Source organism: Microplitis mediator, chromosome 6 (assembly GCF_029852145.1).
Source record: "Microplitis mediator isolate UGA2020A chromosome 6, iyMicMedi2.1, whole genome shotgun sequence".
Taxonomy (NCBI): domain Eukaryota; kingdom Metazoa; phylum Arthropoda; class Insecta; order Hymenoptera; family Braconidae; genus Microplitis; species Microplitis mediator.
In genome coordinates this window covers 1,026,087-1,051,346 of record NC_079974.1, presented here as the reverse complement: position 1 = coordinate 1,051,346, position 25,260 = coordinate 1,026,087, and the positions used below count along the sequence as shown (strand labels likewise).

General features: G+C 30.0%; 1 protein-coding gene across 4 annotated transcripts; it reads right to left on the bottom strand.

The window, feature by feature from the left end:
- Positions 1-2,169: 2,169 nt before the first annotated feature.
- Positions 2,170-23,976, bottom strand: LOC130669546 (polycomb protein suz12-B). 4 transcript variants are annotated; one of them, XM_057472506.1, is made up of 9 exons: positions 23,715-23,976; positions 14,591-14,637; positions 12,799-12,979; positions 12,619-12,710; positions 10,594-10,792; positions 10,152-10,514; positions 8,380-8,705; positions 8,049-8,302; positions 2,170-5,118 (listed from the first exon to the last, which is right to left on the bottom strand). In XM_057472506.1, the coding sequence occupies exons 1-9, from the start codon at positions 23,812-23,814 to the stop codon at positions 4,125-4,127; spliced, it is 2,556 nt and encodes an 851-aa protein (XP_057328489.1). In that variant the 5' UTR covers positions 23,815-23,976; the 3' UTR covers positions 2,170-4,124. The 4 variants fall into 4 exon arrangements, with proteins under 4 accessions (XP_057328489.1, XP_057328488.1, XP_057328490.1 ...); XM_057472505.1 differs by having other exon boundaries at positions 8,380-8,708; positions 23,715-23,975; XM_057472507.1 differs by lacking the exon at positions 23,715-23,976 and adding an exon at positions 16,764-17,291 and having other exon boundaries at positions 8,380-8,708.
- Between the last annotated feature and the right edge of the window lie 1,284 nt (positions 23,977-25,260).

The following is a 25,260-nucleotide window of genomic DNA, read 5'->3' as shown; positions in this document are numbered from 1 at the left end:
TTTATTTTAATTTTCTTGGTATTTAAAACATGCTGATGCGCTTCCATAATAAGATGTCACACAGAGAAAATGTTGGCTCGAAACCTACCAATTTTTACAATGCTGTCGACAAAACTTGAAACAGGGAGTAAAGCATCCAAAAAATTATCGTGCTTTTACAAAAAATGATTATACTGTAAAACATTATTTATTACGCGCGAGAAACTTATCGATGAGCTAGAATATCAATTACTTCCATACATTATAATAATTTTGATGCAGCATAATAATTTTTTATAAAAGTATAGTAATTTTTTGGATACTTTACTTTCTGTTTCAAGTTTGGTCGACAGCATAATAAAAATTGGTAGATTTCGAGCCAACATTTTTCTCCGTAGCACAAGAATTTTGATGTTTTCTTATGCTAAATATTTTCAATTCTATCCAGTAAATAAGAGAAAATTCTTGTCATTTTAAGAGTTGTTTTATCACTTTTATTCAATGATATAAATATTCAATGAAGACAACTAAAGAATTAAGCTGTCAAATTTTCATCAACTGCCGACATTTTTAAACAAAAGATAGTAAATAAATAGTAAATGAAACATAATCAATTCTGCAACTTAATATTTTTTCATAAATATTGCCCATAAATAAAAATTTGATAAGTCCATGATTTAATCTAGTTTTGTCCTTGTAAATTTTCAGAACTAAAATTTTTTAAAGTTCACGAATTAATCTAATTTAGTCTGCTCGTAACGCGTTTGTTTTTTAAAGTAGCAGGTCGAAAACAGCTTAAAATTTTCATAAAAGATCAAAATCAGATCAAATAGTCCAATCAGACTAAAATCAGGTCAAATTTTTCAGTCCGGGTGGATCAAAAACCGATTAAAATTTTTATCGAAGTTCAATAACAGACCAAGTAGTCCAAATACAGTCCAGTTAGACTAAAATCAGATCAAATTTTTCGACCCGGGTAAACCAGATACTTCTTAATTATTTAAAAACCCAAATAACAGAGAGTAAAAATGCGATTATAGGCAGCAATTATTACACATTTATTATATGATACAAATGTTAGTGATACTCGATTATCAATTCTGAATTGATATACAGAATACCAAAATGTATAACACACGGACATGTTCCATGAATGTTAACAATTTAAGATAATAATTAATTGTTTAAACGTGAAAAGAGAGCATAGTGTAGGAATGATAACTCTCATTAACTTGGGATTTTTTGAAGGCACTTTCCTTCTGTGTCAATGATCGAATCTTTTATCAACTTATAAATTATTTAAACTATACATCAATAATTATCGATACATTTTTCCGCAGATATTTATTCTTGACACTTGTAGCGATGGACTTTAAAGATTTATAGAAAAAAAAAACAAACCAAAAAAAATTATAATAATAATCGAACTACAATTACTTTAATAATATTCCAGTGTTAATAAAAATCATTCAACTAGACAATAAAATTAAATTCAAAAAAAAATTCAAAATTTCCAATAAAAAAAAAAAAATAGTACACTTGACAAAAATGGGCAGCAGTTAGATGACTAGTATAAATAATGTATACGCTAGTTTTTTTTTGTCTGTATTCTATAGACAGTAAATGGAAGCAAAAAATAAAATTATTAAAGATTTGAATCAACTGAGTTTTAGTTACTTGAGAAATGAAAATTTTTACGACTCATAAGTCTACTGTGGGGAATAAATTTCAGATGAGTATCGCGTTGTTCTCAGTAGAGAGTCACGTAACTCCACATTTTCGAAATAGATTTTTGAATTATTGGTGTTTCACAAAATCGCGTAATTTTAGCAAAAAATTTAAAAGGGACCGATTTAAAAATTGAGATAAAAAATGTTTTTATGTACATCAGTAAAAAAAATTATATTTCCTGATTAAAAACATCGATCACATCCAAAAACTGACCATAGTAAAATTTTTAATGGTTACAGTAATTTTTGACAAAATCATAAATTTTACGATGACTACAGTAATTTTTTCATGTTCATTTAAATTTCTCCAGGTGGCCAACATGGCCCGGCTTTACTATGCCACAGCATTTCAAACGAGAAAAATTTCTTAGAGTACAGGAATACGAGTAAGTTATTACTAGGGACAAGATTTTTGCGTTAATTTTGAATTAATGGTTAGAATGTTTGGTATTACGGTGAAAATATCGGTCTTGTGAAAAAAAGTTTTGAAACAAAAGTTGTAGGAAATTTAATTTTAGAAAAAAAATGTCTCCTATGATTTGTATATACGACCAATATTTTCACCGTAATTCCAAAATTAAGACTCATAATGAATGATTCAAATTTTTACTAATTTTTCAAAATTTTAATTTTGACATTACGGTGAAAATATTGGTTCCAAGAAAAAATTATAAGAGACATTTTTTTTTTGAAAATTAAATTTCTTAAAACTTTTGTTTAAAAAGTTTTTGTTTGCGACCAATATTTTCACCGCAATTCTAAAATTAACATTCATAATGAATTATTCAAATTTCTGATAATTATAAAAATCATAATTTTGACATTACGGCTTTCGTATTAGTCCTATGAAAAAATTATAAGAGACATTTTTTTTCCAAAATTAAATTTCCTAAAACTTTTGTTTAAAAAATTTTTTTATACGCCCAATATTTTCTCTGCAATTCCAAAATTAAGATTCATAATGAACGTTTCAAATTTTTTCGATAATTATCAAAATCTTAATTTTGACATTACGGTTTTCTTATTAGTCCTATAAAAAAATTATAAGAGACATTTTTTTTCGAAAATTAAATTTCCTACAACTTTTGTTTAAAAAATTTTTTTATACGACCAATATTTTCACCGCAATTCCAAAATTAAGATTCATAATGAACGTTTCAAATTTTTGATAATTATGAAAATCTTAATTTTGACATAACGGCTTTCTTATTAATCCTATAAAAAAATTATAAAGACATTTTTTTTTTGAAAATTAAATTTCCTACAACTTTTGTTCAACAAATTTTTGTATACGATTAATATTTTCACCGCAATTCCAAAATTAAGATTCATAATGTACGGTTCAAATTTTTGATAATTATGAAATTCATAATTTTGAATTACGGCTTTCGTATTAGTCCTATGAAAAAATTATAAGAGACATTTTTTTTTGAAAATTAAATTTCTTAAAACTTTTGTTTGAAAAATTTTTTCATACGACCAATATTTTCACCGCAATTCCAAAATTAAGATTCATAATGAATCATTCAAATTTTTGATAATTATGAAAATCATAATTTTGACATTACGACTTTCGTATTAGTTCTATGAAAAAATTATAAGAGACATTTTTTGTCCAAAATTAAATTTCCTAAAACTTTTGTTCAACAAATTTTTGTATACGATTAATATTTTCACCGCAATTCCAAAATTAAGATTCATAATGAATTATTCAAATTTCTGATAATTATGAAAATCATAATTTTGAATTACGGCTCTCGTATTAGTCCTATAAAAAAATTATAAGAGACATTTTTTTTCGAAAATTAAATTTCCTACAACTTTTGTTTGAAAAATTTTTTTATACGTCCAATATTTTCACCGCACTCCCAAAATTAAGATTCATAATGAACGTTTCAAATTTTTGATAATTATGAAAATCATAATTTTGACATACCGGCTTTCTTATTAGTCTTATGAAAAAATTATAAGAGACATTATTTTTCCAAAATTAAATTTCCTACAACTTTTGTTAAAAAAATTTTTTCATACCACCAATATTTCCGCCGTAATATCCAAAATTTTCCAACATTAAAAATTACTTATTTTTAAATCAAAGCAAAAATCCCGACTCTAGTAATTACTTATGCGCTCAGCACGGAGTATAATTTACAAAAATGTAACCAAGTGTTTCCTACTGAGAACGACGATCGATATATGCTTACATAAATCAGTAATAAAAAAAAAATAATATTTTTTCGTGTCGCTGTAATTAAATATGAAAATAATTTTATAACTAAAACAATGAAAAATACCTTGCTATCAACTAGTTATATAATTACTATAATTTTGATAGTGATTATCCGTAACAAATACTGTACAAAAGAAAAGTACAATCTCCGCAATAAAAAAAAACCTCACATATTTTTTTTATTCTCAGAAAGTATCGCCATTGACAGCCGCTTTTTGGCTGACACCGTTCCCGGGTGGCATGGCGTCCAGAAGTAATTTTCTTCTATAGTATTCAGTGTTCGCGGTGTCACTAGCCATCGATTTCCTTCTTAACGGCACCATATTGTTCGTTGACAAGACAATCGAGTTGGTGCTTTTCCTTCTGGCCGGTGGATCATTACTCTGATTGGAATTGTTCGAGCTCCCATTGACCTCCGATACTTTGGTTACGTTATTGCTACTAGACACAGTAACATCCGTTGTAATTTTCTTCAACGTGTTCTGCACAGACGCGAATGGGATGGACGTTTGGTTGGGATTTGTCAGGATGGATTTTGTTGATGGTGTGCTGGTCATGCTGGCATGTTTGCTGACCGTATTGTGAACGGGTTTCACGGTCTGCGAAGACGGCGGGGATCCAATTTGCATGCAAGTTTTTCGTCTGGCATTTGAATTGCAGACTTCGTTATTAAAATGAGTTTTAACGCTCGCGCCAGAGGACTTTTGATTCTCCACGGATGCGTACATGCCTGTGGAAACCCAACGTTCGACTTGAGCTTCGTGGGATTTTCGTAATATTTTTCTTACGTCTCCTTCTTCCCCGCCTTCTTTCATTATTTCTTGAAGCTTCTGAATAGTCTGGTACAAAATCACGGGACTTATCAACCCGAAATCGAAAAGACTGCTCATGTGCAAAACGAAATTGCGATACAAATTTTTCATCAGTAATTCTTTTCCTTTGAATTCTAAAAACATTTGACAGGCTAAAGGTATCTGACAATCGCCAACGTATCCGTGTTTCATAACGTGCAAGTTCCACATTTTCATCAATTCTTTTTCGCCCTCATTTACATCAGTAAAATCGTCGATCATCATCATAGTTTTGGTCTGCAACCATTTAGGATCATTTTCTCCCTCTGAGTCAATGTCCATTTCTTTTGGGTAAATTGGTAAGCACGTTACTGTATGATGATAAAGTCTGGAAAATAAATAATTAATGTTGGATTTTCAGATGAAAAATTTGTAGTTTAGTGCAGAGAATTTTATGGTACACAAAAAAAAAAGGATTTGACCCAACGACATAATACCCGGGACAAAATACCCGGAAACCAAAATAGCTGTGATAAAATAATCGCAAGCCAAAAAAAAATTTGGAAAATCCAAAAGTGCACGCCTCGAACGCTCATGTTATGTTTTTTTTAAAAATTTAAATTTCGAATAAAATTGAATATCCCGCTCTTTTACCATAGAAATTTCCATGGTAAATATACGGTAATAAAAGTAATAAAAAAAAAATAAATAAGGAGAACATTCCTAATGAAAAATGGCGGCAGTGTGTGTTTGTTTACATGTAAGATTGCCGGTTTTAACCGTAATGATTTATTTTTAAAAAAACGAGAAGGCCTACAGTAGTGATTTTCGAAAGGAACCTTCTTTGCTTATTTCTGAAAATTTTGAAAAAAAAATTAAGTAGTTTCGTCAAGTCGTTCTCGAGATATCCGTACCACGCCGTTTTTTTGAACCACAGACTAATGGACGTCCACGATAAATTTTTTTTAATGAACTATTTTTTATATTAATACATATTGGACAAATTAAAAAAAGTATCAGGATTATTCATTAGTGTTTCAGCTTTATATTGATGTGCTTTTCATAATGTGTAAGAGTAATAGAAAAAAAATATATGCACTTTAATGAGTGGAAATCGTGTGACCTTGACAGGTCGGTTATAAAGCACAACCTCTCCGCTTCGCTTCCGAGGCGTGCAATATCAATAAATAAAATACTAATAGATGTGGAATATTTTAAAAAATCAAAAAGATAATTAAATAATTGTGTGAAATGTGATCAAATTTAGAAAAATAATACACAAACTTGTAATGGTATTGTGCCATTTTCCCACGGGTTTCGTGCATGTGCAGTTACTGAAATATATCAATGCACTAGGGTGTCCCAAAAAAAAAAAAATATTCTTATTTTTTAACGACTTATGGGCTCAAAAGTTACTTCATATTATAAAAAGAATCCTCACGAAATTTCAGCCAGATATTTTTAAAATTGAGCTATCACAAAGGGGGGTCCCCTTTCCCATTTGAAAAACACGCTAAAATTTTTCATTTTAGTTTTTCGTTATTAAGACTATAAAAAAATTTTTTTTTTCAATTTCGCCTAGTATAATTTTTTAGGAAATTAAATTCTCTACAAAAAAGTGCTGATGCATTATGTACGTCAAACGAACTGGGAAAAAGTTACGGGGCTTCAAAAATCAACAAAAAATTAGTTTATTCAGTGTTAAATTTTTTTTTATTATTTTTCATTTTTATTGCATCGAAAAAATTTTTTTTCAAATTTTGATGACTATGTTCTTGTAGGAAATTCAATTTCCTACAAAAAATATCTGAAATCATATATACGTCAAATGAATGAGTAACAAGTCACAAGGCTTTAAATGTCAACGAAAAATGAAGTTCACTTTCCGTTGACATTTAAGTTCAAAAAATTAACATTTTTTAAACTTCACTTTTCGTTGACATTCAAAGCCCTGTAACTTTTTTCTCATTCATTTGACGTATGTATGATATCAGATATTTTTTGTAGGAAATTGAATTTCCTACAAGAACATAGTCATCAAAATTTGTAAAAAATTTTTTCGATGCAATAAAAATGAAAAATAATAAAAAAAAAATTTAACACTGAATAAACTAAATTTTTGTTGATTTTTGAAGCCCCGTAACTTTTTCCCAGTTCGATTGACGTACATAATGCATCAGCACTTTTTTGTAGAGAATTTAATTTCCTAAAAAATTATACTAGGCGAAATTTAAAAAAAAAATTTTTTATAGTCTTAATAACGAAAAACTAAAATGAAAAATTTTCGCGTGTATTTCAAATGGGAAAGGGGACCCCCCTTTGTGATAGATCAATTTTAAAAATATCTGGCTGAAATTTTGTGAGAATTCTTTTTATAATATGAAGTAACTTTTGAGCCCATAAGTCGTTAAAAAATAAGAATATTTTTTTTTTTTTTTTGGGACTATCATGTAGATATTTTGTTTAAAAATATTTCGTCATGAGGATATTTTGTCGCGGGGATATTTTGTCTGGTGATATTAACGCGTGTCACTTCCCAACAGAACCGTAGGTAATTTAATTTGAGTATATTATCAAGTAATATATGGGGCATTCCACGCCAAATCGGACGGTTTCAAAAATTGATTTTTCCGATTTCCTTAATTTTTTTGTATTTTTTAGTACCCCTCAAGAGAGGCTTCCTGGTAAATTTTGAGATTTTTTTGATCAATGGTTCAAAAAATATTGAATTTTCAAAAAAACCGCTCTTTTTATGGTTTTTTGATCATAACTTTCGTAATAATGGTCGAAATTCAATGGTTTTTTTTTTCAAAATTTTCGTTTTTAGATGGCCTTTATAGAAAAAAATACAAACCAAATATAGGAAATGTTTTTAATCGAGATATTTGAATTTTAAGTTTTCAACCGTGTTTTTAAAAAAAGATGTATCCTTCGATTTTCTTGAAAATTTTCTATCTTAAACTTCTATCCATTTTGCAACTTTTAAGCCCGGTCCGGTAGTGAACCATTGATCAAAAAAATCTCAAAATTTACAAGGAAGCCTCTTTTGAGGGGTACTAAAAAATACAAAAAAATTAAGGAAATCGGAAAAATCAATTTTTGAAACCGTCCGATTTGGCGTGGAATGCCCCATATGCATTCAAAATGATAGATACATTTATTAATAACGTAAAATATTTCAATTTGCGGGTATTTTGTCGTGGGTATTTTGGCATTAGGTCAATCGTCGTGTTACCGAAATTTCTCAGAATTAGAAAAAATTTATTGGTGCAAAAGTTTAGTTAAATGGTGCAAAAAGTTTTAATAAATTACTATTACCTATTGTGACCTGTTATATAAGGCCGCTGACTCTCAAATTCATTTTCATCGAGCTCCAAAAATTCTGAAAGACTGGGTTTGGTTCGCTTTGGTCTACATACTAAAATATTTGTCACACTCGTACGTCTTGTAGGTCCAGTACGTGAAAATGCAACACCAGAAGGTTGGGAAATAAGTTCATGAGGACTTCCTGCATAAGAGCCATCATAACACTCATTTATAGCGACATCGATCCGTGCACCCTGCGATATTGGCTGTAAAACCATAACAATAAAACTTAATATTCAAGTATACTTACATCATATGGCAATTGTACAAAAAATAAACATACCACATATGTGAAAGTGAAACGCGAATGGCAAAGTTTAAGATGTTTTAATAAAGAGTAAAGCTTGCCGCAGTCCAACGAACACCAAGGACAGTGTAGATCTTCGCATGCCTCGGTTTGTTGACGACTATTATTGTTATATAAAAATTGATAGACAATCTGCTGAGCTCCATCCGACTTTGATATTTTTTCGTATGAAGACATTTTCGACGGGGTCAACGAATTTGAATTTTGAAGGGCATTATTATTACTACTCATATTACTACTGTTATCATTATTATTATTGTTAATATTATTATTATTATTATTTGTACCACATCGATCTAAATCTACTGTAAATAAAATACAATAACAAAAGATTATAATTTGACAAAAAGTAAATAAATATGACCCATATAACGATTTCGCTCAAGTCTGGTCACCAGTACACTAGTTGTCTACGTCTATTAGGGTGTTTCAGAAAAAAGTTTGGAAAATCCAAAAGTGCACGACTCATAATGCTTATTTGATCGTAAACATTAAAATATTCCGTAAGGGTAATGTCGTAGGCAAAAGAAAATAAAAAAATTTGAAGTACAAATGTTATTTTATTTATATAAAAATAATAATAAAAAAAAAAATAAATTTCAAACGTAAAAACTAGGGCTATACATCTAAACCGGCTTAACCGGTTAAAAAAGTTAACCAGGTTAATTAGCTGGTTAGCTGGTCAGCTTAGCTAATTTAACCGGTTAACTTCATTAGCTTGGCTAAGCAGCCAAAGGCTTAACCGGTTAACTTAAATTAGCTAGGCTAATTAGCTGAGGGTTTAACCGGTTAAATGGTTCATTTTTTTTTTTCATCTAATCGCTACTTTATCTTAGAAGATGTATAGGAAATATCATATTTCTTTAATTTTAGACCGAAAAAGCTATAACAAAAAATTTATACTATTAGTTAAAAAAAAATTCTCTACAATTTTTCGAATTATTTAACTAAAAATAAATCGCGTTACTAATGCCAAACGGGCGTATTTTAAAATATACGCCCTTTTGACTCTGTAGAACCAAAAAGGCGTATTAAAAAATTTTTTTTTCGGATAAACTTGGGAATGTTACAACAAAATATATCCAGAAAAAAACGAAAATAAAATTTTTTTTGACATACGTTTTTTTGGCTTTAGTAACGCGATATATTTTTAATTGAATAATTCGAAAAATTGGAGTGATTTTTTGAACTAATAGTATAAATTTTTTGTTATAGCTTTTTCGGTCTAAAATTGAAGAAATATGATATTTCCTATACATTTTCTTAGATAAAGTAGCGAATAGATGAAAAAAAAAAAAAATGAACCATTTAACCGGTTAAACCCTCAGCTAATTAGCCTAGCTAATGAAGTTAACCAGTTAAATTAGCTAAGCTGACCAGCTAACCAGCTAATTAACCTGGTTAACTTTTTTAACCGGTTAAGCCGGTTTAGATGTACAGCCCTAGTAAAAACAGTAATCAGTCGGGTTCCAATCTTTTCATGTGCTAACAAATCTTGAGCAAGACACCTTCAAAGTTCTTCTGTACAACATCGTGTGCAAGTCCTACAACAATCTTGTCTTAAAATCTTGTGACAGATTGATAGATATATAAAGACGTAGACAGCTAGGGGTCTTCCGCAAGATACTTTCATAAAAATAGTACAGGACTATGTAGCATCTGTCAAAAGATTCTTGTAATTGGTGCCTTGACCAGGAACTTGTGATGGAAATTGTTACATGGGTATGACTAATTCTAGCAAAACTTACTGTTTTCTGAACGATTTTCTTTGTTATCGCCATTAGGTATTGGATGAATAAGTGTGGGTCTGTCGACGAGGCCATTGCTTGGCTCGACCGTCCAATTAAGTCTAAATTTTAATGTCGGACTTCGACTGAACACTTCAAAAGGACCAGACTCTTTAATATCAACAATTGGTTCCCAAGAGCTATGTTTCTTAGGACTTGATCGAACGTTTGTTTGAACTTCTTGTAAGCCCAATTCATAGTCACCGTCCGTTAGAAGGCAACGATTGTGCTTATCGTAAACGATCAATTCTGAACCATAAAGTTTTACTTGTTCTCCACATTTGTAGTTTCCTGGTGAAGACTTACGTCGTTTCTGAGCTGGTTCTAATTAATAATCAACAATAATGTCATTTTAACAGGTGTATATTTTTATTCAATTTATATCGATTGTGCGATTTCTCACCTGTATCTAAATCACAGTTACTTATAAGGCAGCTGTTGTTATTAGACATACAGTAAACTCTTAAAAGCAGCATATAAGTTTTTGCAACGTGGCCGTTGTCCAAACTAAATGATTCATTGGGTATGGAAATAGTGGGTGCTTTCGGTGGAGGATGATCCTCCGACGGATTGATTGGAACTTCACTAGTTCCAACCGATACCTTACAAATTAAGCATTGTAATAAATAGTATATTGTATGACAAGAGATGAAATGAAACGATTTCAGACCAGAGTGAAGTTGGCAGACAATCACCCGCAGTCTGAAATCGTGTTTCGTCCTGCGTCACACATATTTTTCATGATTACCTGCATTGAAACTTGAAGTTTCACCCGGGTCAAAAAATTAGATCTGTTTTAAAATAAATGATAAATTCAAATATTTTTCCTTTAATTCAAGTTTATAAATCGTATTTATTTTATATAAGAATTTAATCTGTTTTTGCCCGTACTATTCCTTATCCAGGCTAATATCAGACTTATTTTCGTATGATATTTAGTCTGTTTTAAATCGCGTTTAGACTAAAAACAAACTTTTTTATTATAATTATTGCTCTGTGTTCAATTGTTTTTAAGGACAAAAACAGACTTTATTTTCTATAATATTTAGTCTGTGTTCAATTGTTTTTAAGGACAAATACAGGAATTTTTATAAATAATAATAATAATAATAATAATAATCTAGATTTATTAATTTATTTTAATTTTCTTGGTATTTAAAACATGCTAATGCGCTTCCATAATAAAATGTCACAGAGAGAAAATGTTGGCTCGAAACCTACCAATTTTTACAATGCTGTCGACTAAACTTGAAACAGGGAGTAAAGTATCCAAAAAATTATCGTGCTCTTACAAAAAATGATTATACTGTATCACATTACTTATTACGCGCGAGAAACTTATCGATGAGCTTCAATATCAATTACTTCCATACATTATAATAATTTTGATGCAGCATAATAATTTTTTATAAGAGTATAGTAATTTTTTGGATACTTTACTTTCTGTTTCAAGTTTGGTCGACAGCATAATAAAAATTGGTAGATTTCGAGCCAACATTTTTCTCCGTAGCACAAGAATTTTGATGTTTTCTTATGCCAAAATATTTTCAATTTTATCCAGTAAATAAGAGAAAATTCTTGACATTTTAAGAGTTGTTTTATTACTTTTATTCAATAATATAAATATTCAATGAAGACAACTAAAAAATTAAGCTGTCAAATTTTCATTAACTGCCGACATTTTTAAACAAAAGATATTAAATAAATAGTAAATAAAACATAATCAATTCTGCAACTTAATATTTTTTCATAAATATTGCCCATAAATAAAAATTTTATAAGTCCATGATTTAATCTAGTTTTGTCCTTGTAAATTTTCAGAACTAAAATTTTTTAAAGTTCACGAATTAATCTAATTTAGTCTGCTCGTAACGCGTTTGTTTTTTAAAGTAGCAGGTCGAAAACAGCTTAAAATTTTCATAAAAGATCAAAATCAGATCAAATAGTCCAATCAGACTAAAATCAGGTCAAATTTTTCAGTCCGGGTGGATCAAAAACAGATTAAAATTTTTATCGAAGTTCAATAACAGACCAAGTAGTCCAAATACAGTCCAGTTAGACTAAAGTCAGATCAAATTTTTCGACCCGGGTGCAGTCAGCAGCCAATCGGAAGCAAGTTAATTTTAGACCAATAATTCCATTAATTATTAGCGCTCAAAGTCAAAACTGTCATTATTTCTGCCCGCTAACTGAAAACATTCGCAATTTATGCGTTTGCTGATATTTGTTCGCGGCATTGGACTGAAATTATCTTGTTTCGACTGTAGAGAAACTGAAACTTGAGGTTTCGATGCTGGTATAGCAGAAGTCCATTAAATCGGAATCACTAGGAAGTTTACGCTCATCTATAGACTAACTGTCCGAGTTAATGGAATTCGACTGTGTTACGAAAAATAAATTTTAGGTTCTTAAGCAAAATCTTTATTACCTGCATTATTGGCGAAGTCACATCTTTTCGCTTTTTGTGACATATTTTTAATAATAATGTTTCTACTTTAACGGGATCTTGAGATACTTCGACTGTGTAGTAGAAAAATTATTGTAATTTATTTAAATTATGGTAATAAAATAAATAATAACGTAAGTATAATTGATAAAGAAAGCTTACTTTTCTTATCATAAAAACCTAGAAAAGTAAGGGTCATGTAACCATGGACTTCTGGATTTTGACCATTATTTTTCAACATCAACTTCTCTAATATCGATTTAACTCTAAATCCACAACGAGTTTTGTGACTCCTTGACATGCGTTCTTTCATGTATGATAAATTTCGATACAAAAATACCGGCTGAAAATACAAGTATTTTAAATATAAACTAATTAAGCAATAAGGTAAAAGCCCTTATACCCACTCAGTACTATTAGTCGCTCACTTTAACTGTTTAAGGCGTTTTTTTATAATTTTTATTAAAAAAAATTACAACTAAAAATATTATTATTGATAAATAATTATTTGTGAATCTAAATATATTAAAATATGATGTATCAAATTATATTATAACAGATTATAAATTTAAATTAAATGACTGTTTTCAAAATCGCGCTCAGCCGGGCATTTTTTACTTTAACGTTCATTCGTTAGATTAAATTTAGATTACGTCAAATTTTTTTCGAATTGTTATAACTATATCTTATTAAATACATTTTTAAAATTCATGAAATTTTATATTATGAAAGAATAAAGTAGTATAATTTATAAATTATTTGTCCAAATCAATAAACTTATCATAGTTTAATTGATATTGTCTTTGAGCGACTATAGGGCCATGTGTTGATCGAGTAATGGGACATCACAACTTTTAGTGAGCGACTATGGGTACACTCAAGGACCTTATTTTAAAAATTAATAATAATTAATTATCAAGATTATTCTTCAAACTTAAATTTTATTCTAATACTCGAAACTTCAAAAAATAACTATAAAAAAAAATATGGTTTCTCATTTTATTTATCAATTTATATTGAGTGATTTAATCTCACTCCAATGAAACGTGAGCGGGTATACGGGCTTTTACCTTAAATCCAATAATTTATTAATAGTTGAAAAGTGTAATTTTTTGTTTGTAAGACGAAGATATTTTTTTCGCACAGAGGATAGAAAAGATATCTGATAATCCGAATTTAGTAACATCGCAGGCATATAAAGTACACGGAGAGAAATTTATGATAACTGTGACCAATATTTTTGCCTTAATTTTGAAATGAATGGTTCAAATGTTTGATATTCCGGCGAAAATATTGGTCTTATAAAAAAAAATTTCAAACAAAAGTTGTAGGAAATTTAATTTTCTAGAGAAAATGTCTCTTATGACTTTCTTATACGACCAATATTTTCACGGTAATTCCAAAATTAACATTCATAATGAATGATTCAAATTTTTGTTAATTATCAAAATCTTAATTTTGAAATTACGGCTTCCTTATTAATCCTAAGGAAAAATTATAGGAGACATTGTTTTTAGAAAATTAAATTTTGAACAACTTTTACTTGAAAAATTTTTCTATACGACCAATATTTTTGCCTTAATTTTGAAATGAATGGTTCAAATGTTTGATATTCCGGCGAAAATATTGGTCTTAATGATAACAATTACAGTATATATAATATAAGTGGTTCCCGTATTGTATATTCCGTTCCAATGTGGATATAGAAAGGGAAGAGTGAATTTTACTCTGAGAGGATAAAATGAATGAAAACATCATCCGTTCCGTACAAACTCATGATTTAATCCGCGTTTACTTCGAAAAACTTCTACAGTGTAATGTTACAATTAAAATTCATTCTATATTCTTAGAATTTCTAATGATATGATGAACTTTTAACGATAAAAGCAACGATATTTGAATAATAAATGATGTATAATTTAAAATAATATTAAATAGTAAAGTTTTCACTCACCGAAATTTGATTTCTCGTACGTAAAAAGCGGTATATTTGAGTTGGTTCTGAAAGTAGAAAGAAATTATATGAGATAATTTATATATTAATTTTTATAAAATGATAAATCATAAACTTAACCACATGGATCTTTAGTATTGATAAGTATCAACTCTTTGTAGAGGAAATTGCAAAGAAAAATATGGATATCGGTTGACCCTGCAGGCCAGCACTATAATTTTTCGCTGTTTTCAAATTCTTTGCGCTTGACAATACCTTTAACTACATAGGTATTTTCGAGCTTTTCGAACTCAAAACAAGTTAGCTTTTCCATTAAATTTAAAAAACTTAAGAATTGATAATAATTATTAAAAACAAGCGTTTTTCAAATTTTTATTCAGGATTATGTTCAATAAAATCAATGTATTCATTGATTAAAGTAACGAGTTACATGAGTTTTGACTTAGATCTAAGCGTTAATATATAGAATATCCGAGAAAAATGTAAAAAATTGTTTTTTTAAAGATAATATTATTTAAACTAACGAACGAATTGCATCACATCATGTGGAGATCAAGAGATACTATAAAGAGGAAGAGTTGTTATGATTTCAGATACATTTCAGTACATTATATTATTATTTTTCCGAGAAAAATGACGTAAAATGTTATGTTTTAAACATTTCGTCGTCGATATCTTTTGTACCGACCTACTAATGAACCGATTTTGATGTTCGATCTCACAATCGTTGCGTTTTATCAAGTTTGAGAGCTGATCAAATATTAAAAATGTTTGATTCAGTCGTTTCATAGAATTTACGCGAAAAAAAAATTTATTACCATTTTTTTCTCCGACGTTATCTCACGAACTAATGGACTGATTTTGATATTCGAGGTGGAAATCGCGCGTCTTATTTAAGTCTAGAGCTGATTAGATTTTGAAGTCGATCGTCGGAATCGTTTCTGAGAAATTAAAAAAAGACTAAAAAAAAAAATTTTTTTCGTAATTCTCAATTATCTTTGAGTCTACTTGATCCAACGATCTGAAATTTTCAGCAAAGTTGACGGCAAACAAACTCTTTGGATTGCCGCAAGAAGAAGTTTAAATCGGTTAATTAGTTCAAAAGTTATAAAAGTTTCACACACACACCTACAGAAACGCGAACATAATTCTGAAAATAGTCAGAATAGCTCCTTGGACCTCAAAACGTCAACGTCTGATGAAATCTCGATTTTCAAAAATCGGGGTAAAAACAACTTCCCTTTTTGAAAATTTTCAATTTTTATAGCGGGAAGTTCAAAAAGTGTCATTAGGCTGTGCCCAAAATGAAAAGATACATTTCTTATTATAACACTTTAAGACCAAGTGTGTAGTCGATTAACACACTTGCCAAATAACATTGAAACGCTATAAGCAGTGTACCTGAAGATCCGAACATTTTTCACGAAACGGAAATAAAAAAAAGAAATGGAAAATAAAAAATCTACTGGATCTAGATTTCCGAAATGTTTCGCATGGGTGCTAAAATGTCAGCCGGAAATTGCAGCCAGACCAAATTACCCCTTATCACCTCTAAGCAGTCAAATTACATCAATTTTTTTAATTTTCATTGCGCGAAAAACGTTCCGATCTTCAGATACATTATAAGCAAACTAAAAATATTTAACACACCGTGAAATGTGTTTTAAGTGACTACAGAAAACTATAGTTTTGCATAAGGCCTTAAATATGGAACACATTTAATGTGTATTAAAATAATCTACTTGTGACACTCGATTTTAGAGTGAATAAAAAAATTTAATTTCTATTAGATTGAGAAATTTAATTTTAAAAGATTATCACTTTCGACAATGGCTTCTTTGTGTTATGATCTGATAACCAACGTGGAATTGTTTTCATTTAATGCAGATAGCAAAAAGATTCTGGCACAATATCTTGAGCAAATCATCGAGAATTATAATTTATAACTTTATGTTTGTTTTCTAGATCTTTACAGACTGTGTAACTGCAATCCGTTACCACGCCTTAAAGATCTCCTATTACAATTTATTTTGAATGCACTCATTTTTTGAATAAATTTAAATTCACTACTCGAAATAGCTGCATGATTATTGTTAATCATTTTCAGCACAGGATAAACTTGTTGTTGGTATTAACTGCGGCCGATTAATAAAATAAACTTATTTAGACTCACTGAACGGTTTTCGGACAATAGGACCCTAGAAAGTCGGGTTCTCCCTTGAATCCTCCTCTGAATGGGACGAACTTTGAAGGCCTAGTTCTTTTATAAGGGCAACCGATTCCAACTGTTGGATCACACCACCAGAGCCTGACGGCTCAACAATACACGAGCTTGACGGCTCACGAACTTCACTTGACACGATACCCGAATTTGGTAACCGGTTAACCGGATTTTGAATGACCAACGTCACCGGATCGAGGACTTCCTCGGCAACGATCTCTAGGCGGGGACGTTGGTGAACTGAGCTACCGAAAATCTCGTGCATCCTTCGGATAATCCGGCGTAATTGGGCCTTTTTGCCCCCTCGTTTCTTTCTTCGCATGAGCTCGGGATGAGGCTTAGGGATTACCAGGTCGCTGGTGTCAGCGTTCCTCAAGGTAAAAGTGGTTTTTAATGACAACTACTACGTATGAAGTAGCGACAGCTTTATTGCTTAAAAACGAACGAAGAGGCAGGACCAAGTCAACGTAATTTTGATCAGAGTTCTTGGCTCTCTTAGATCTCACGATTTACTGGCTGATTCTACTGCTCTTCGACTAAGTACATTCATCAAAATGTTAACGTTGCATCTCAGGTTTCCTATGAGAGAATCGTCGTGGCCCGGGTCTCATGCATCGTCATCTGTTTAGACTATCCGCGAGCCACGGCGATTCTCTTATCGCAAGAGATTTCCGTTACATTGTTGGCGGTAAGAAGAAATAATTACGCCGACAAAGTAACGATTTATTGATTTATTTATTATTATAAGAAGTGTCGATCCATTTATTCGCCCATTGTGGCGAATAAATAATCCGAGACTTCGAAATAAAAAATTCTTAAAATTTTTATTTGAAGATAATTAAAGCCAGAACGTATTACTTGCATTAAATTTGGAAAATTTCAAACACTTATAACTTTCAAATTACTCGACGGGTTTGGCTCATTTTCGACCTATAGTTCAAGCTCTCGAACTACCTAATATACGTGCCGTTTTATTTAGATCTCTTTAGAATTGTGGGCGATATCGTGGCCATAAGGCTCAGTATTTCCTTTACAAATCATATACACGGAAAGAAAATTATAGGAAGTTTTCCTATGCATTATGGGAATGGTTCCCATAATGGTATGGGAATAGTACCTATACTATTATGGGAATGGTTCCCATATTGGTATAGGAACTATTCCTATAATATTATAGGAACTATTCCCATAATGTTATGGGAACCATCCCTATAATATCATAAAATTTTTTTTTTGCACAATAGTGTAGAAATTTCCCAAAATTTGAATTTTCTTGAATGTTTTGTGCTGACAAAAAATTCTTGTTAAAAATTTTAATGTTTTTTTGCCAAATTCGATTTTTTTTTTCGATGTTTGAATTTTTGTTTTTATGTTTAATAATATTTCTGTGTATTGTAGAAGTGATTACCACACTTCTTTAAATTAATTTTTTCATGATAATATGGGAACCATTCCCATAATATTATAGGAATGGTTCCTATAATAGTATGGGAACTATTCCCATAATATTATGGGAATGATTCCCATAATGGTATACGAACCATTCCAATTGCATTATGGGAATCATTCCCATAATATTATGGGAATAGTTCCCAAACTATTATAGGAACCATTCCCATAATATTATGGGAATGGTTCCTATAAATTATAGGAACCATTCCCATAAATTATAGGAATGATTCCCATAATATTATAGAAAGTATTCCTATAAATTATAGGAACCATTGCTATAGTGTTATGGATATTATTCCCATAATTATAGGAACTATTCCTATAATTATGGGAAACATTCCTATAATTATAGGAACCGCTCCCATAACTTATGGTCGTAATTCCTATGATGGTATAGGAAAAAATTTCACAAAATTATGGGAACCGCTGCCATAATTTTCTTTCCGAGTAGTTGCTTTTACGTCATAATGGACGAAGGATACATTTTTAAAGTATTAGACAGCAGATCGATTAGAAAAAGCTTAACACAGCGCAATGTTTTGATTTAACACAAAATAATCAACACAAAAAATTTAACACGGACCGTCTTAAACACAACTACAGAAAATTTTTTACTGTGCATATATTAAGTTGTTTTAAGGAAGTTGTCGGGTCATGGGCATAGTGTCAGAAAGTTTTGAAATTTTGACGAAAGTCGATTGACCATCTCTAATTCGAGATATTTATAATCAAAGTTCGGATAATTAACATTGCGAGCAATGAGGAGTATACGTTTTAAGTCGCGTTCGTGATTCTAATAAAAAAACTAACAGTCAGAAATTTTTGAAAAACTAAAAACTCCACAAATGGTACTATCTTTGTTGCACTTGCGCAGTTAATGGTAAGTTTGGCCGAATTTTTCTCTTAAACAAACGAATATTATATAAAATTTAAAGTGCATTTCACTAGATTAAGTAGTAGTGCATCAATGTCCAGTCTTTAGTTTATGTTTAAGGGTTTTGTTCCCGGAAAAACTCAGCCTAAATTATTTGATAACTCCTGTTAAAGCAGAAAGACAAAGATGCAAATGTACAGTAAATAAATCTACTCAGAGCAGTTCAAAGCAACAAGTCGAACTTGGTAAATCATAAATCATGAAACTAATCCCATTAAACATTTCTGATGTTACCCTATAAAGTTACCAAATTTTTGATCGATCCTTACCAAATGTCCATCAGAATTCCTCGGGATTAATTAGTCAGAACTTTCACACTGAGAAAGAATTATGAACCGTTCATTCAGAAAATGAAAAAAAAATAATAAATTAGATTTTTACCATAAGCATCAACGAAGGTCTAAAAATTATAAATAATTCATTTAAAGCGAACATTAATTCTTCCAAGGTTCATTATAAGCCATAGCTACTTGTGAAAGCTAGTCGTATAAAATACTCCTGCAACAGCTATCACTATTAAAAATTTTTTTTTGAGTGCAAGAATTTTTTTCTAATTTTTAATTAAATCTTTATTCAATTCCTTTCTAATTTTCGGCTAAAAAAATTTCAAATTTTCAAAAATTCGGGAAGTTATTGTTTTAACTCCAATATTGGATATAAAAATCGAATTTTCATCAAATGTCGACGTTCGAGTGAAGGTCCTGGGATGTTATTCTGACATTGTCAGAGAGATGTCTATGTGTGTGGGTGGGGGAGAGGGGACGGGTAAGCATCTCATATCTTTTTTAATAAATTAACCGATCTAGCTGGATCTTGCGGCATTCGACAGTCAGATTGAACTTAAATTTCATGAAAATTTCAGATCATTTAATCAAATAGATCCTGATATATTTAAGAAATACAAAAAAAAATTTTTTTTAATTTTCTGTTTCGCCATTTTTGAATATTTCGAAAACTGCCCAATCTATCAATTCCACAATCTAATCAGCTTCAGAACTTGATAATAGCTTTTGATTTCCGCCAAAACCGTCTCAATAGAATAATATATTCTTGAGATAAATCGTCGACGAAAGAATTAAAAAAAATCGTTTTTTTCGTTTTTCTCTAATATTTTAGAAACTAGTAAATTGATCTATTTCAAAATCTAATCATCTCCAAAGCTCTAGAAGCTGCATCGAATACTAAGTCAGCCATCGAACCTGGATAAATCGCTCACGAGATTTCGTTATCGAAAGAATTTCTAAAAAGTTTTTTTTTTCTAATAAACTCAAAAATTGCAAAACTGATGGATTCGAAACACTTTCTAGCGTTAGATGTTGAAATACCGCGTTCAATTCCGCCTTAAACCATAAAAACCATTGATTAGTTTGAACGATATCGGCGATAAAAACTTTTTAAAACAACAATTCACTTCTTTTTTTCCAGACAACGCATAATATAATTCATCATATGTTCCAAAACTTATACCGGACCTTTGCTTTCACAGTCTTTCATGATCGGTACATAATTTATTGCAATCGGTTCGTTAGTTCAAATAATATCATTAACAAGAATTTAAAAAAATTACTGCTTTTCGTTTTTTTTTCGGATGTTTCATATATAAGTTTGCTGGTTTCATTCAAAGGTCACGTAACTCTTTGTCTTGATCATTTTGATTAATTTCTTTCGAACAACCTTGAATTTATTAAGCGTAATTGCGAGCAAAAGGTTAAAAAACGATCCTCATTGATCATTTTCAATTTTTTGAATTCTTGCACTAAAAAAAAAAAATTGTTATCTAAACAAAAGTCAGGATTACGCAGTTATTTGTTAAGATAACAAATCCATCTTAGTCAACGCAACGAAGTAACATTCGTTATGGTAAGTAAAGTGAAGTTGTCGTTATAACAAATGACATGCGTTGAGCTAAATATTAAATTAGGTTTTATAAAGATTTCTTGACTCAAGAAAATTTTACTTCACCTAAGATATTATCGCTTCTCGATACATTCTCTTGAGTTAAGAAAATCACTTCTTCAAGGCACCCGCCTTTAACTATACTTAGACATATTGGTACACTTTTTAAAATAAATAGCGTTTAATATTTTAGCCATAATTTACATCAATTCTTAATGATATTGTTCGCCTAATTAAAGCACAAAGTTCTATGCGTATTAAAAAAATTTTTCCTCAACACATATCATTTGTTACAACAGCAACTTCACTTTACTTATGACAACAAATGTCACTTCGTTGCGTTAGTTTTGCTATCATAACAAATAGCTGCGTAATCCTGACTTTTGTTATTATAGCAAATTTTTTTTTTCAGTGTGGAGATTAATATCAGAGTTTGGAATAAATTACCAGTTATTTGTGCACAACAGCCAATTTTTATGGAATTCCGTAAATCGTAACGAATATTTTTTGAGTCATAATAACTAATTATCGGGCGTTATTTGTGTGGATTTCGTTTCGATGATTGAGATTGAGACTAGATTGTTAAATATGTTAAATAAATGTGAATAATCGCCTAATGTTAATTACACTAATGTATACTATATGAATAAATGTATGAATTTTGGATGACCGCAAGGAGTTAAAACTTCATGGCCAATAAACAATAAATAATAATAATAATACAAACCCTAACTTTTTTTGAACTCGAAAATATAAAAGTACTCGAAGGTATTGTCGAGCTTGAAAGAGCTTGAACATGTACTAGCAATAATGTTTTCGAGCTCCTTGAGCTCGGAAACAGCGTTAAGTTTCGGGGCTGGCCCGAAAGGTCCACGATTCATTTTTTTATTGAATCAAACAATTGCTTTATTGAAGTTTTTAATTGGAATAAATTTGAGGACCAAATTGAAGAAATATTTGTTTGCCTTAAGAGGAAACACCACCGGAGCTCTTTCTCAAGCTCAGAAAAATAAACGGGACCATCTTCGTTGCACTCGTAAAGTAAATGAGAATTTTAAAACAATTTTTCTTGGAGACGAATTAGGATTTTTAAAAATACAAAATTTTTAGCCCTCTGTTAAAATTTCCCTGGTGAAAATTTTCCGGACTTTTCTCTGAGAAACTCCGAAAAAGTCTTTAGAACTTTGAAAGTCTTTAGAATTTATGTACCTGAAAATCAGAACGTTTTTCGCGCAATGAAAATGAAAAATTTTTTGTAATTCGACTGCTTAAGAGGAAGTTCCCGAAGTTAGGGATGGCCTAAGATTTTCGGCTGACATACACAGAAAAAAAGAGAAATTTTTATTTGTCCCAAAAAAATTTTTTGAATTATAAATTGAAAACTTTAAATTTCTTGGAGCGAAAATAAATTTTTTTCGAGCAAGAAAAAATTTTTTAAACCGAGAAATTTTTTTTTGTCTCAAGAAAATTTTTGTTTTCAATTTATAATATAAAAAATTTCTTGCGTCCAGAAATTATTTTTTTCTGTGTACCAGCAACTATATGCGAAACATTTTGGAAATCTAGTCATCCAGTAGATTCTTTCACTGTCTAATTTTTATTTTCGTTGCGCGAAAAACGTTCCGATCTTCAGATACATCAGAACTTGAGAACTCAGTTTTTCAGAGAAAATTCCAAAAAATTTCCACCAGGGTAATGTTTGTCCATAAATTAAATTGAATCTAAAATCAGTTGACGTTACCCTTAACTGACGCTTCCAAAAATTAATTACTAGTGTCGCAATAGTTTCCTTAATAAAAACCATCAATTTAATTTCATAAAAAAACAACTAAGACTTGAATTTAATTTTTTTCTCTTTGAAATTTCTCTCAAGATAAATGATGTGTAATTTCGACGATACTCAAGTTAACAGACGTCTAATAGTTTTTGGATTTTTTTAAAACCGATAAATTATAAAAAAAAAAATATTTAAAAAAATTGCACCGATAGTTTTTTTAATTTTCTACATGTGCATTTTTTTAGTTTTTTTTTTTTTTAATTAAATTGTTGAAAAAAAAAAATTCGAAAATTGGTGATTGTCTGCTGACTTCAGGATCATGTAATTTCGATATCAGATAAAAAAAGATGATACTGAAGTTAGCAGACGTCTGACAGTTTTTGAATTTTTTTAAAAACGACTATAAAAAAAAAATATTTTGAAAAATTGCACCTATAGTTTATTAAATTTTCTACATGTCTAATTTTTAGTTTTTTTTTTTTTTTGTAATTTATTTATTGAAAAAAAAATCGGAAAATTTGTAACTGTCTACTAACTTCAGGATCGTGAAAAAAGTTATCTAACAACAAAGATCAGTTAAATAAATCATTAAAGACTCTATCAAAACGATTAGAATAATTATGGCAGGTGTCTGTACATTTAACGTTGATACAGAAGGTAAGTGACCTGACGCGCGCATAGCGCTTCAAAATTATCAAGTTGGTAGGGGTTATGTTAGATATCATGTCAAGTGTAAAATCAAATATAAATACACCCAAGTTACAATGATATTATTTTCTGATAACATAAAAAGCAAAACCAAAAATACGTCAAAAAATAAAAATTTAATTTTAAAAAAACTCACTTTCAAATGCTTGGAGAAACAACTCATGGTCAGCTTGAATTTGATCCATTCGCGGAGTTTTCTGGCTCTCCAGTTCTTTGTCCCGCTTCTTTGGCGGCATTTTAATTTTATTTAACACGATATTTGGTAATTAAATAAACTTATCACACTCTTTAACGGTATTATGGACACCAACTCCGCGCGAAAATTATATGCTGCTTATGTTCTTTTTCGATCTGATAGCGAGTGATTGTCGTTTAGGGGTCGCTATTTTTTTAACGTCTCCCGTCTGCACTCTTGCGCGAAAATTAATAACTAATCTGCAGAGTAAACTCATGTGCGCAACGGATACCAATAAATGGCGGGTACTTTAATTTTTTTTATTCATCGACAATAATAAATCGTAAAACTCTAGAGTTATCGTAAAAAAAATAATAATTAGTCTGGAGTTAGCAGACAATTAATAATTTGAGGATTTTTTTAATAAATCTATTATACAAAAAAAGCAAAAATATGCGACTTGATAATATTATGAATTATGACTAAATATTTATGTGTACTCTTATATGACCAGTCGGTATAAGAAAGAATATAACAACACCGAGGTACCATATATTTGGTCTTTCTCTTCTCCGGGATGTTTTGTCCGTAGTGCGCATGCGTGAAAATTCTCTAAATAACTTTTTTTTTTCGAAAAAGTTAACAAAAAAATTTTACCATTTATTTTGCGATGTAAAAAGGCAGATATTTTCCAATAAATATCACTACTAATGTCCAGCCGAATGTTAACTTTTTTGGGTTTCAAAAAGATAATGTGGTAACAATTTGTCAACTTTTTGACAACACTGTAACGTTTTGTTGACAAATAGAAATTGGTTTTTTGATACCAAAAAGATAACAAATTGACAACTTTTTTGCGTTGATCTAAAAAATTCGGAATGTTATCTTTATATTAACAAACTAAATATTTTTATGTTGACTTAATGCTAGAAAATTGTCAAATTTTTGAGGGTCTGTGGATAAGATAAATTGTCGTGGAATAAAAAGTACGTAAATAAATAAAAACAAAGTACTTGGCATATTCTATTGTCAACTGAAAAATAACTTCTTTGGTTTAATTTATTTTACGAATCAAACAAGCAAAAACGATTTATCATTTTACAATAAGATATGGAATGCACCAGTGTTTCATTTATCTACTAACTCTTAACTGCCCACTATCGGCTTATACAAATATATACATTATACAATTTAAATATTTGAATTTATTTTTAATGATTTATTAAATAATTTTAAAATAGCCAAAGTTATTTTGAGGTATTTATTATTTTCTTGAGCGCACTTTGATGTCTAACAATCGACATGTTGAACACGCGAATGACAACAAAAAAATCCCAGCGTAAAAAAGATAAAGTCATTAAAAAGGTAACATAGAGTGATATAAACAACGGCTGCATTTTTCAGTTGCCAGTTGTCAAAATGAAGCTAACATTTAAATACAATAAAATATTCACCTGAAATAGTTAACAAAATTTTAACAACTCAATGTTATTTTTTAAATATCGTA

What these genes read in the sequence shown, in the direction of transcription:
- LOC130669546 (XM_057472505.1), bottom strand. Translation starts at nt 23,814, where the DNA reads ATGCCGCCAAAGAAGCGGGACAAAGAACTGGAGAGCCAGAAAACTCCG. An exon ending in GTACGAGAAATCAAATTTCG is followed by an intron (nt 12,980 to 14,590) that starts GTGAGTGAAAAC and finishes TTGTATTTTCAG; the next exon opens with CCGGTATTTTTGTATCGAAA. An exon ending in TATATAACAGGTCACAATAG is followed by an intron (nt 5,119 to 8,048) that starts GTAATAGTAATT and finishes TTTATTTTCCAG; the next exon opens with ACTTTATCATCATACAGTAA.